At 35.1% G+C, this 14,079-nt stretch overlaps 1 protein-coding gene across 1 annotated transcript in view; it reads right to left on the bottom strand.

Moving 5' to 3' along the window:
- The window catches only part of LOC144435152 (tuberin-like), a 28,218-nt gene extending 14,817 nt beyond the window's left edge, over positions 1-13,401 (bottom strand). Inside the window, exons 1-18 of the mRNA XM_078123718.1 lie at positions 13,283-13,401; positions 12,660-12,808; positions 11,907-11,993; positions 11,272-11,382; positions 11,015-11,094; positions 10,540-10,650; positions 9,829-9,915; positions 9,020-9,194; positions 8,216-8,289; positions 7,494-7,620; positions 7,033-7,176; positions 6,481-6,624; positions 5,804-5,989; positions 3,673-3,828; positions 2,976-3,131; positions 2,177-2,299; positions 1,606-1,712; positions 794-932 (exon numbers count right to left, since the gene is read on the bottom strand). Coding sequence (XP_077979844.1) covers positions 794-932; positions 1,606-1,712; positions 2,177-2,299; positions 2,976-3,131; positions 3,673-3,828; positions 5,804-5,989; positions 6,481-6,624; positions 7,033-7,176; positions 7,494-7,620; positions 8,216-8,289; positions 9,020-9,194; positions 9,829-9,915; positions 10,540-10,650; positions 11,015-11,094; positions 11,272-11,382; positions 11,907-11,993; positions 12,660-12,808; positions 13,283-13,328 — 2,202 coding nt within the window. The 5' untranslated portion in view covers positions 13,329-13,401. The remainder of the gene's footprint in view (positions 1-793; positions 933-1,605; positions 1,713-2,176; positions 2,300-2,975; positions 3,132-3,672; positions 3,829-5,803; positions 5,990-6,480; positions 6,625-7,032; positions 7,177-7,493; positions 7,621-8,215; positions 8,290-9,019; positions 9,195-9,828; positions 9,916-10,539; positions 10,651-11,014; positions 11,095-11,271; positions 11,383-11,906; positions 11,994-12,659; positions 12,809-13,282) is intronic.
- Between the last annotated feature and the right edge of the window lie 678 nt (positions 13,402-14,079).

Below are 14,079 nucleotides of genomic sequence, written 5' to 3'. Positions count from 1 at the left end.
TTTATACACTTACTCAGGTGGTAATTCTTACAGCACTACATAAATCTGATCAACTTTTTCTAGTATAATGCTTAATGTCGATATACATTGATGGTATCTACAACTTGTCTCCTGGCATCGTTAATACAGTAAATGGCATATGACAACCCTATGATGGTATCTACAACTTGTCTCCTGGCATCGTTAATACAGTAAATGGCATATGACAACCCTATGATGGTATCTACAACTTGTCTCCTGGCATTGTTAATACAGTCAATGGCATATGACAACCCTATGATGGTATCTACAACTTGTCTCCTGGCATTGTTAATACAGTCAATGTCATATGACAACCCTATGGTGGTATCTACAACTTGTCTCCTGGCATTGTTAATACAGTAAATGTCATATGACAACGCTATGGTGTGTGAGTGTCAGTGTGCTGTACTCAGGGTATTTGCATATCGCAAATCGCAAGTAATTGTAGGTGAATGTAAAATCAGAAAATTACTCTCCAGAACCCATAGTTTATGAAAATGTCTCTATTTTCTAGAGTGGTGTTCCCTGTGAAGTTTGCTTGAGTACGTGGAATTCCACTGGTACATTTTAGTATGCTGTAAAATTTCCTCTCAACCAGTTTATGTCTGTTTCAATGAAAGTATGTGAGTACAGCCTCACAGCCATTATGAGTATTAGGGCAAGTATCCACAGTACCGTGTTCCAGAACAGATTGTATTACGCTGGTTTTACATACTGTCACGTTTGAGACACAGTGATTTTCTCATGGTGTTTTATCCTATTGTTTACTCACATGTTTAAGACAGAGTGTTACAGTCAGGAAACCTTCCATGAATGGAATAACTGATGTCTTGAACTGTAAAGCACTTGGTGTTGGGGATCTGGAAGCTGTGGCTGATGGTGGCGATGATTTACCACTGCTAACATCTGGTCTGAAATCATCAAAATAAAAATATGTCAGTTTAGAGGCTAGTGCTGATGGGAATGATTTACCACTGCTAACATCTGGTCTGAAATCATCAAAATATGAAAATATGTCAGTTTAGAGGCTAGTGCTGATAGCAATGATTTAACAATGCTAACATCTGGTCTGAAGTTATCAAAAGGAGCCCGGAGCACTCATGAATAGTCACATTCCAATGTTTTACACAAATAGTAATAAAGTATCTGAATCTGAATCTGAATCTGAATCTGAATCTGAATCTGAATCTGAAAGTCTAGACAGGCATGAAAGTACAGTAGACCCATAAAATATGTCCATAGATAAACTGTCATAAATCAGGTATAGATCCGATTCCTTGTTTATCAACCAACTACGTTTGTGAGATAGGGTTTCACTACTAGACAATCCTGCATGCTTCATTGAGTACAACAACAAGAATAAGTTGAAAATATGAACAAAAAAAATATGTGTTTCGTAAAACTTGTTGATGTTAAGAGAAAAGTTTCAAATAAATTTTCAAATCTTTGTCAGATGACAATAATAATAATAATAATAATAATAATAATAATAATAATAATAATAATAAACTTTATTTAAACTCGATAGCCTCATAGGTAACAGCCTTTTTTCATGAGGGTCGAGATCTATTACATTATACATACCTGTCCTTTACAAGCAGATATGGACTATACTTGATGACGCCATCTTTATCTGGGAATCCTAACCTGTGTAGTGGATCAGCTCTTAATCTTAGCAGACATTTGAACACCTGTATAACAGAAAACAAGTTATAGAGTAACATAATGTTTTATGTCTATTTGTCAACGTAAATACAGACACAATGGTCTGTTTCATCACTTTCTTAATACTACAGGCTACATCATGTGTATAGTTGTTACAATAACTTACCTCATATCTAATACTACAGGCCACATCATGTGTATAGTTGTTAGAATAACTCACCTCATATCTAATACTACAGGCCACATCATGTGTATAGTTGTTAGAATAACTCACCTCATATCTAATACTACAGGCCATATCATGTGTATAGTTGTTAGAATAACTCACCTCATATCTAATACTACAGGCCACATCATGTGTATAGTTGTTAGAATAACTCACCTCATATCTAATACTACAGGCCACATCATGTGTATAGTTGTTAGAATAACTTACCTCATATCTGATACTACAGGCCACATCATGTGTATAGTTGTTAGAATTACTCACCTCATATCTAATACTACAGGCCACATCATGTGTATAGTTGTTAGAATAATGCGACTGGATATGATGAACTACTAATTCAAATGCTTTCACAGCATGCATGGAGGGCAGCAAAAACATCTTATGCTGCAAAAGAATGAAAAACACTACAATAAATAAGTTACCATTTTTTATGATCATAAAATGACGTACGAATTCTGTAACTGGAATAAAGAACTTGGGTATGAAGATAGTGAAACACAAGAAATAATGTAGAATTCTGACAAGTTGTATTATATAATGAGATACTTTTGTTGTTGCTGATTTGTAAACACTACTTGACACAGCATTCTTATTTACGCTATTCATGTCTTTGTTGGAGTGGCATGACAGTACTAGCATACAATAATAATAATGAACTTGTTGAAACAGCACCATCTATCATAGTGAACAAGAAAGACAGTTTGCAGTTGAAAGCACTCAGCTATATCAAGTTATGTTTTAGGATAAAATTCAAGTACTCAATAATAAATGTAATTATGGTAAAACCAGATTATCTTATATTCATCTTTAATTTATTGTTTCTACATTTGATATACAAAATGTCTCTCATCCTGAATTTTAACACACCATTGCTGTATGACAAAAGTTTTTATATCTATATAACATCGACTGATTTAATGATGCTCTGTTAACAGGGTGAAAGCTAGTCAGTACTTTTGGAAACACTTAGAGCTGAGTTTTGTTGAGCCTATCCTTTAATATCCATTACTATTAATATTGTCAACAATATTGAATTGCTGAAATCTTTGGTACAGCTTACCTTGAATATTTCCAGTAAACCCATGTTAGCTGTTTTGATATCAAGTAACTGTTTTTCAGCCACTTTTTGTTTGGTTTGCCTTTGTACTTTCACATCACCTGTCTCTGGAGATACTGGTGGTGTAACACTGCTGCTGGACATTGGACGACTCATTACCTGTCAATAATCACCAATAAAGTTGATGTGATAACAAAAATTAGCAAACTACTACAAGTAGTGAGATTCCCAAAACATTACAGGTAGTGAAAATCTGTAACATACATGTGTGTTCAAATAATCTGATCTTATAATGGTGATAAAGGTACTTGAAAAGGTTCAATACTAACTGACAGTAGCTCTAGATAGATTTTACCTGAAGTTGGAGAACGATTAGTAAAGTCCTTTGAAAAGCGAAAGCAACTGAAATGAAATGTTACATTTTGAGCAGAATTGTTAAAACACCAATTTTTTTTTGTTAAAGAAAAATGACTACAGAATGTGAAAGGGTGCCACTAGAGGGCACTGTTTATTGAAATCTGTGATCAAAAGACCATGAAAGAAAGGGAATGAATACACAGGTTTCTGCATCATCATACAATTACATGATATAGTATCTATATCAAAAGTGATCCAAAACGAGGAAGTCTATACATCTACAATTTTCATGACCTTTATTTTCTGTCTATCATTAAAATCAATCACAGAAAATTAATTTTACCTTTTCCATAATACTGAATATCTCAATGCATCGTTGTGTATGGCAATCTAATGCCACATCCACCAGTAACTGTACAGCAACATTTCGTACTTCAACGTCTGGGTCATCATCAATGTGACTTAGTTGGGGTAGGACCACTAACTCTATCAAATCATCCTGTGTAAATATTAACAATGTGACTTAGTTGGGGTAGGACTACTAACTCTATCAAATCATCCTGTGTAAATATTAACAATGTGACTTAGTTGGGGTAGGACTACTAACTCTATCAAATCATCCTGTGTAAATATTAACAATGTGACTTAGTTGGGGTAGGACCACTAACTCTATCAAATCATCCTGTGTAAATATTAACAATGTGACTTAGTTGGGGTAGGACTACTAACTCTATCAAATCATCCTGTGTAAATATTAACAATGTGACTTAGTTGGGGTAGGACCACTAACTCTATCAAATCATCCTGTGTAAATATTAACAATGTGACTTAGTTGGGGTAGGACTACTAACTCTATCAAATCATCCTGTGTAAATATTAACAATGTGACTTAGTTGGGGTAGGACTACTAACTCTATCAAATCATCCTGTGTAAATATTAACAATGTGACTTAGTTGGGGTAGGACCACTAACTCTATCAAATCATCCTGTGTAAATATTAACAATGTGACTTAGTTGGGGTAGGACTACTAACTCTATCAAATCATCCTGTGTAAATATTAACAATGTGACTTAGTTGGGGTAGGACTACTAACTCTATCAAATCATCCTGTGTAAATATTAACAATGTGACTTAGTTGGGGTAGGACTACTAACTCTATCAAATCATCCTGTGTAAATATTAACAATGTGACTTAGTTGGGGTAGGACCACTAACTCTATCAAATCATCCTGTGTAAATATTAACAATGTGACTTAGTTGGGGTAGGACCACTAACTCTATCAAATCATCCTGTGTGAATATTAACAATGTGACTTAGTTGGGGTAGGACCACTAACTCTATCAAATCATCCTGTGTAAATATTAACAATGTGACTTAGTTGGGGTAGGACTACTAACTCTATCAAATCATCCTGTGTGAATATTAACAATGTGACTAAGTTGGGGTAGGACCACTAACTCTATCAAATCATCCTGTGTAAATATTAACAATGTGACTAAGTTGGGGTAGGACCACTAACTCTATCAAATCATCCTGTGTAAATATTAACAATGTGACTTAGTTGGGGTAGGACCACTAACTCTATCAAATCATCCTGTGTAAATATTAACAATGTGACTTAGTTGGGGTAGGACCACTAACTCTATCAAATCATCCTGTGTAAATATTAACAATGTGACTAAGTTGGGGTAGGACCACTAACTCTATCAAATCATCCTGTGTAAATATTAACAATGTGACTAAGTTGGGGTAGGACCACTAACTCTATCAAATCATCCTGTGTAAATATTAACAATGTGACTTAGTTGGGGTAGGACCACTAACTCTATCAAATCATCCTGTGTAAATATTAACAATGTGACTAAGTTGGGGTAGGACCACTAACTCTATCAAATCATCCTGTGTAAATATTAACAATGTGACTAAGTTGGGGTAGGACCACTAACTCTATCAAATCATCCTGTGTAAATATTAACAATGTGACTTAGTTGGGGTAGGACCACTAACTCTATCAAATCATCCTGTGTAAATATTAACAATGTGACTAAGTTGGGGTAGGACCACTAACTCTATCAAATCATCCTGTGTAAATATTAACAATGTGACTTAGTTGGGGTAGGACCACTAACTCTATCAAATCATCCTGTGTAAATATTAACAATGTGACTAAGTTGGGGTAGGACCACTAACTCTATCAAATCATCCTGTATAAATGGAATTGTAGGGGAATCATTTTATTCATAAGTTGTCATGTTGACAACAGTAAACAAAATAACCAACTGTTCATCAAATCTCATGATGAATTCAACACTAATACAATAATATGAAAATGCAGGAAGCAAGAAGTGTAGAAATGTATGAAAAGCACTACTTGCTGAGTCTAAATCACTCTGTTATTTGACACTTATGATGTCTCTTTCGTTTCATGACGATACTGTCTATTTCACACAAGTAAATAAAGATATATTTACCTCATATATATGTCTAGTTGAACACAGTATACATGATAAAATATTGAGGACTTTCACTCTGATACAGGTTCTTGTATCTTGTTTAAAGTATTTATCCATCAACTGTTGTAGGTGTTTAATCCAACCTTCCTTGGTGGGGTGAATGACCTGTGCTTTGTGTTTGATCAGTCTCAACACTGAACTCTCCTGTTGGGAACAAACATTTCATTTCTGATACATTTCTGGTGATTACTGCCCTCTAGTGGCATAAATGGTTTATGTCGCAGGAGTGATGTTAAAAGGACAGGTCAGACAAGACATTTGCTTTAAGGTATGATAAACTCTTGACTGAAAGAGCTATTCTAGTAACATGTTTGAAATAATAAAATAAACCTCTATGCCTACATCTCCTTGAAATTCACTTCAATAACTACCTTTAATTAATAGCAAAGCACTGTTTCAAATAAAATACACATACCCTGAATATGTTTTGAGAAAATTACTTTTTAAGTCTGCCATTTTATAGTCAGACTAGACAGTTTTATTCAGTTCTACCCATGATATACATTCTATGGTGACTGGTGTTGGATGAATTTTACTGAGTGCACAGTGTTGTCATTCAGTCATCCACAGTCATCTAACAGCATGGATTTTAAAACCAGCATGGCAGTCATCAAGACTTTTATATTTTGACTTACTGGTCTTTGGTTTGCCCAATGCTCTACAATTTCAAAGAGTCTTTCTGTTGATCCATGGAATTGGTTGTTTTCATGCAGTGTCTCTACAGAACTTAGGATATCATGGACTTCATCATATAATGATTCATTACCGGAGTACTGATCCTGTTGAAGAGAGAAAGGTGAAACAGAGAAAATTGTCTCACTTGCTTGGCACACCATGGAAGAACAAAGTAGGTAAAATCAATGGGAAAATAAAAGATTGTTGATTTTCTTGAAATCAAGATGGTGAACCACAAAATTTCCTTCATTATTCAAAAGGACCCTCCTCATCTCACCCCTCCGTTCTATCCCTCAATCCGTCCCTCCCCCCCCCCTCTCTCTCTCTCTCTCTCTCTCTCTCTCTCTCTCTCTCTCTCTCTCTCTCTCTCTCTCTCTCTCTCTCTCTCTCTCTCTCTCTCTCTCTCTCTCTCTCTCTCTCTCTCTCTCTCTCTCTCTCTCTCTCTCTCTCTCTCTCTCTCCCTCCCTCCCTCTCTCCCCCCCCTCCCTCCCTCCCCCCTCCCTCATACTTACATGTACTTGTTGTAGTAGTTTCTCTAGTATATCTAACAGGACATCCCATGTCACCATTTCAATGTTATGTCCATATTTCTTGATTAGCCTTGATATTGACAGGACCACTTCATAAGACACTATCATATGACTACTGTCTAATGCCTGGAAGTTCAATAAAGTTACAGTATTATCACATGCTAATTGTCGGCTAGTCATAAAGGTGAAATGGTTAGTGACCAGCTCTAAGTTTAGAATCTGAAAGCTATACCAGTTCAAACCTCACTGCTGCTATTTCTTTCTTTCTTTCCTAGCATCAAATCAAAATCATACTTGAAACCACTTCAAAATTTATCCAAAAGATGGCATCATAACATTTATCAAATCACAAATTACTCCTTCCTGGTGGTTATTACAGAAGATGTTACTGATCACTGAGCCCAATTGTCAACATATTGTTAAATCTAGAACATGTAATATACCTTTAGAAATGAGGGTAGTACCGATGTAGGGGTGTGTCGTAGTGACGTTACACGCTTTGATCCCCATAATGCCATACCAACAAAGAAGACAGCACCACGAAGTAATGGTGAATCATTCACATGGTTCCTGAAATCATATTTCATAAGAAATATACATGAATCATATCACAAATAGACATAAACTTGAAGTCTACTATAATCACACTCTTCATCCATATTTTTCTGTTTTCTGATTGTAACTTATATGGTATTTGAATGTGGAAGTTCCAAACCCACCATCTTAATATCCTGAATGGTGCATTGTGGGTTACCGAGATCCTTACAGGATTCTATCCCTACCAATCACCCAGTAATATTGACATCATGTTTGAAGAATATCACAAGACATAGAAAGATGCATATTTTCTTACTTTGTGTATCAATGCTCTAAGAAGAACTTCAAAGAAACAGTCTAAAGAAGTGTTGACAGTTTTGAACTGATAATGACAAACTTTGAATACTTCACTTTCAGACTTTGACATAGTTTAAAAGGTGAGGTAGGTTCTGTGGTTAAATACCGACCAGGTGGTATTTATTTTACACAAAGTTGGAAACTCGTTGAACTCAAATAACACATAACATACATGACTGTAAGATACAGCTCACCGACCTGCTCTATGAAAGGGGTTGACCGATGTGTGAGGGCGCCCTGTCATGGAGTAGCTTACAGACTAATAACATACCTGTCTTCCAGTATACAACACATAGCATACACACCACTATGTCCTAAATGTGTTCCTAGTAAGTTACGCATCAACTAAAAAACAAGACAAAAACTTACATTAATTCCATGGTTCATAGATTTATACGTTGCAAAGTTTTGTTTATAATTGCATTTAAAGTGATACCAAACAGTGACAGAGATATTTCTGATTCTTTAAAATCTTTCACATATTGATTCCTTCGGAAACATTAGGTCAATCATCTTAAACAATATGAGTAAAAATTGTAGGCTTACGAGAGGAAAACCTATACAATAACACGACTCTTCTCCTTAACCATTCAACTTATGAAATGCATAAATTATAAATCTTATTTAGGCACTGTGGGAACATTGAGTTTACATTATTTTATGCACATTAGTATTTGTTGATTTTAAACTCTTAGTGGTCACAGCACTAAAGAATTATTCCGACAGGAAAGAGCCTATGTTTAAGATAGTCAAACCCATTATGCTATCTGAACTCTCCAGAGAGAGAACAATCCTTACTGCTTATAGCCTGATATTGCATACCTCACATAATAATTATTTCCTATCATGTGCCCATGTAAACGGCTGGGTAGACTTTTACAAGTGCTAGTTAAATCTTGCCCAAGTACATAATCAAATCACAGACAAACAGTAAATGTGGTGTTTGAACCATTGAAGTCAAGATTCTCAGCCATCCACTCTGATGATAATACAATCATTATACCAACTTTTCTACCAGAATAATGATACATACACAAATTTATCTACAATATATTTTTAAAAAAATGAAATTTACCTTCCAACTGGTTTGACAGAACTTCTCCACATTGACAGTTCTACAGAGTGCTTCAATGAAATGATGCAATGAATCAACAGGTAAACAGCTGTAGCATACCACTGCATCTAGTACTTGTAATGACACTTCTATGTTAGCTTCAGTTTTAGGATGACTACATATAATACAGGTAGTCCTAAATTGGAGATAAATGGAAGTATTAAAATAAATAATGAAAGGAAAGTTGAATTGTTGAAAGTGTATTTCAGTCAAACAAAAATATTCTAAATCATCAAATCATTTGATGGTGAGATAGTGTTTAAGTTTCTTTTGCCCAACTAGTAATTACTTGTGTACTTACAATATCACCTTGGGAGAAAGGCAATTAATCAATCAATTAATTAATTGCTTAATTAGTTAAAGCCCCAGTAGCTGTAATTACAAAACACTTACATATTGCCATGCTAGTTCCATGTTGTATGATGTATGTTTACAATGTCTAATTTCGGGCACACATCTGTGAATATTTTTACAGCAAATACCTGTCATAAGCTTATAGCCTACATTGTATATGTACAGAGATGGACCCCTGTGTATTAAATGCTGTTGGACAAATGTTATAGCTACTATACTGTACTAGGCTAACTAGCTACACATTGTATACAATATGTGGTGATAACATATACTGTAGAAAACAGAGATTGACAAGATGGTGATAACGTATACTGCAGGAAACAGAATGACAACTGTTCTTCAATTCATAATCCTATAGTCTTCATGTTTTTGTTTTGTTTTTATATGTTAGTAACAATAATGAATTATAAACTTACTGTACAAATCCTGATATAATCTCTTCATCTAAATAACATGCATTGAATTTTATGACATTAACTAGCAGAGATAGTAAATCACATTCCCTGAAACACAAACAAAGATAGAAAGTTGTAATGATTAATATACCAAAATAGACTAGGCCATGGTTAATAAGGTTCACTGCATTAAAAAAATAGGGATTTAGTGAAGGTGGCATTAGACTGTAATGTCTGGGCTGATCAGTCTGTCCTAAAGGGAAATTAGACCACACCATCAATGGGCTGATCAGCCTGTCTTAAAGACTTTAAAGGGAGATAAGACCACACCCATAACGGCTGATCTGTCAGTCTAAGCTCAGAGCACAAAAGGTGGCATATGTTGATAATAGACATGTGTTTGCAAAGTACCAGGTCTTACTAAGACATCCTCTTTCATATTGGCACACTTTGATCCTAACACTGTGTGATGGCTGCATGGAATGATATATTCACACTTTACTTTACCATACCCTCTAAAAGTTGGATAACCTTTTGGTCATTTTCAAGTTTCAATGATAACAACTACAGTTGATGGACTGTTTTGATATGACTTTGACATCAACTCACAAATTTTCACATCAAACTTCCATCAAATTGAAGACCATGATGATTCTTAGAAAACGTAACCTTGTAACCTTGTTTAGGAAAACACTGGTGGCTGTCCTACACATTTTTAGAGACAAAACTTACTTGTTAGCATGTAAAACCTCTGGTGTCCACTCCAGTAAAAATGGTCCTAATTCTTCCTCAAAATATGTTATATCTTTACCATTCTCACTTAGAGCTTTCAACAAATCAAACCTATCATAAAAAAATGATGCCATTAGTTGACAAAAATGGCCATAGAGGGCAGCAATCAAGACAAGAATGTAACTGTTATACAAATAACAACTCAAGCAAAGTAAAAGTTGTAAGATCAAGTCAAATAACAAGTTGGAGTAACATATCACATTTTAATCAAATCGAAATCATGATATAACGAGTAAGTATGACTTCTTTTATCATGTGCCTTGTTATTGTCGTATTAGCAGTTTAGGACAATTGTCAATATTAATGTAACATCACTAAATGATATTTGTGGTGATATGATCAAGCAAAAAAGAAGTGATATCTGGCTTTAATTGATGACATCACAGTCTGGATTTAATCTGATGACATCACTTACCTTGGTGCTAGATCTTCTTCAAGAGTATGATCATTGACCAATCTAAAGAATATTGCACGGTTTATACCAAGCTTGTCAAACTAATGGAGAGAGAAATACACAGACTATAAACAAACTTTTGCAAGGTTTATATACCAAGCTTTTCAAACTATCTAGCAAAATATCTATTATCACAAACATTATAAAATATATTATAAAATGTTCAAATGTTTGTCCTTGTATATAAATCCAAATTGGTGAAATAATGTTAAAGTTACCTGTCCAGTGACAAGACATCGTAGGAATTTCAATGCTGTGTGTCTACATTCAGTTGTCATCTGTGGATTCAACAAGTCTTGAATGGCAAGCCATAGTGCTTCAACTGCATTCTGTTCATGAAAAGAACCCCATTATTCAGTCTGATTGTCACTACCAGTACCGGTACTTTAAACACACAAGTAATTCTTATAGACAGGAAGATTACGATACTCTGAGTCTGTTTCATTGCTAAGCAGAGACTGGATGAAATGTTTGGGTCAGAAAATGGTTCTGATATCATGCATTTAAAAGTCAGGGTTTCAATCCCATGTTCTTACATTAGTATTATCTTATCAATGAGGACTTAAAAGCCTAGGTTTCAATCCCAGGTTCTTACATTAGTGTTATCTTATCAGTGGAGAATTAAAGGCCAGGGTTTCAATCCCAGGTTTTCACATTAGTGTTATCTTATCAGTGTAGACTTAAAGGCCAGGGTTTCAATCCCAGGTTCTCACATTAGTGTTATCTTATCAGTAGAGACTTAAAGGCCATGGTTTCAATCCTAGGTTCTTACATTAGTGTTGTTGTATCTATTTCCACCTAAGTTGTTCAACATCTTGTTACATTCTGTACATAGTCAATATTGCATACTTACATTTTCCAACTGTTTCTCCAGAACCAACTCAGCAACTTCTTTCAGGATTTTAATTCTTTGACTGGTAGGAGATTCTGGCCCCACCCCCTGTATGGAAAATAACAGCACAGTACAACCTTAGAAAACTGTCTCTGTGCATAGACCCTGGGTGGAGGGTCTATGCTCTGTGTCAATACCAATATTTAGTTACACGTTTCAAGGGCAAAATACCTGAGTCCCAAGGTATTTTACCAGAGTTCCCAAACAGTAGAAATCTTTGTCAGTTTTATCAGATTGTCCACTTCTATTACTAGGGTTCATAAAGTTAAACCTTACCAAATCCATAGAACCCCACCCCCCCACCCCCACCCATCGTCTGTGCCAAAACACTGAATACTGTAGACCAAAATAATGAAGGGACATTTCCTTTCATGTATGAAGAAATCACAGATAGTTATGATATAACAAACACTCAGTCTGATACTACATTGTATTTGGGTGTTTATCATAATCTTTGCCCTGCATTAATGAAACCACTCAAAGTATATCACATTACGGTATCTAGAAATCTTTTCTAGTTGATTAAGTTTGGTAATTTAACCTTCTGAAAATTGCAGTTACCCTGAAATGACTCATCCAGTTTGTGTCTAAGAATTATAACTGATTAAATCATTCTCAACAAAACTAACATGTAATTGATACGTGTGATGGATAGGAACTTTGATATATTAAAAAAGGATGGAGAAACCAAACAAATACAATATCACTCTTTACCCTCAAGAGATCTTCAGTTATCAAGAACTCTTCAGACGATGGCTTTACATGAACAGTGAAACCACCAGACTTTTTGCCAAAGAAATTCTTGAATTTCTGTCTTAGAGATTCCTTTGGTGGTTGGTCAGACATCTTGTTATACGTAATATCTAGAAACAAATAAATATTCAGTGAGAGAATGTTTTGATTCCTTTGATTGCTTCTCTGATATTTTATTGTATAAGGCTACTTGAACACTAAAGAATCATATAACCCATGCATTCCTGGCGTGTTGTGTAAGTTGAAAACATTACGTTTGTCCCTGGACACTTTTAATTTTATGGGACCATGGTTACTAACCTGTTCAACTTGTTATAACCCCACCAACAGCCAGATTTTACAAATTTCATCATGAACGTGAAAAGGGTCATGAAGAAGAAGGTAGTAACGTAAAGTTATCAAGGTGCATAACTGGTATCGATAGACTTAGTAAACTACCCTGTACTGTACAGTGTACGTTCAACGTTGCATTGCCGAATGCCATTGGATCGTGAACGGATCCGAGTTTGGAATCTGTTACCGCTTGCAATGTCAAAATATGTACAAAGAATCTTCATCAAAATATTTACACTGCCTATACTTACATGAATCTAAAAGTCGGTGTTTATACGTAGAAAGAGGTGCAAACATAGACGAGAGGTCTTCTCTGCCTTTTCATAGTACGCCGCCATTTTGATGTTAATTGTGCGCCCTCTATCCACGTGACCACATAAGTTCATGACCTTAAAAACTATAACCCCTTTGTTTAAAATGTAAACACATCTCTGATCAGTGATATGCGTATATTCTTTCAGTCACACAACCGTCAACATCAGGGTCAACATCTAATCATAAAATTCATATCACACAGTGCTTACACGTTAAAAATCCTTTTTATCTGAGATTCACATCAGACCGCTGCACCTCTATATTCAAAATGTTGCGGGCCCAAGTTTTTTAAGATTTTCGTCCAGAGCATGCAATCACTCAAAAAGACAACAAACAAACAAACAAACAAACAAACAAACAAACACATTCTTTACCCAAAATGTATCAGTTGATGGTCATGGTGAAATTATATAATGTAACATGACGGCAACGTGCATTCATTGTTGTAATAATTATATAAGTTATAATGTATATGGTAAGTAAGAGAAGAGCACATCAATATATTAATATTCATATCCAGATTCAGTATATAACTATCATTGCATGGACTATCTACGTTCCTCATACCACTTGCCAACACATACAAAGTCAGTCATCAATTTAAATTCCAGAGTTTGCGAGAATCTGCAAATTATGGCTGGTTCTGATAACTGGCCCGCAAATCACATATAGGATACTGACAAATCTGTGAAGAATATATTGTTTTATGGTCCCAAGAATTATTGTACAGTAC

Source organism: Glandiceps talaboti, chromosome 5, assembly GCF_964340395.1.
Source record: "Glandiceps talaboti chromosome 5, keGlaTala1.1, whole genome shotgun sequence".
NCBI lineage: Eukaryota > Metazoa > Hemichordata > Enteropneusta > Spengelidae > Glandiceps > Glandiceps talaboti.
This window is presented reverse-complemented; position numbering and strand designations above follow the sequence as displayed.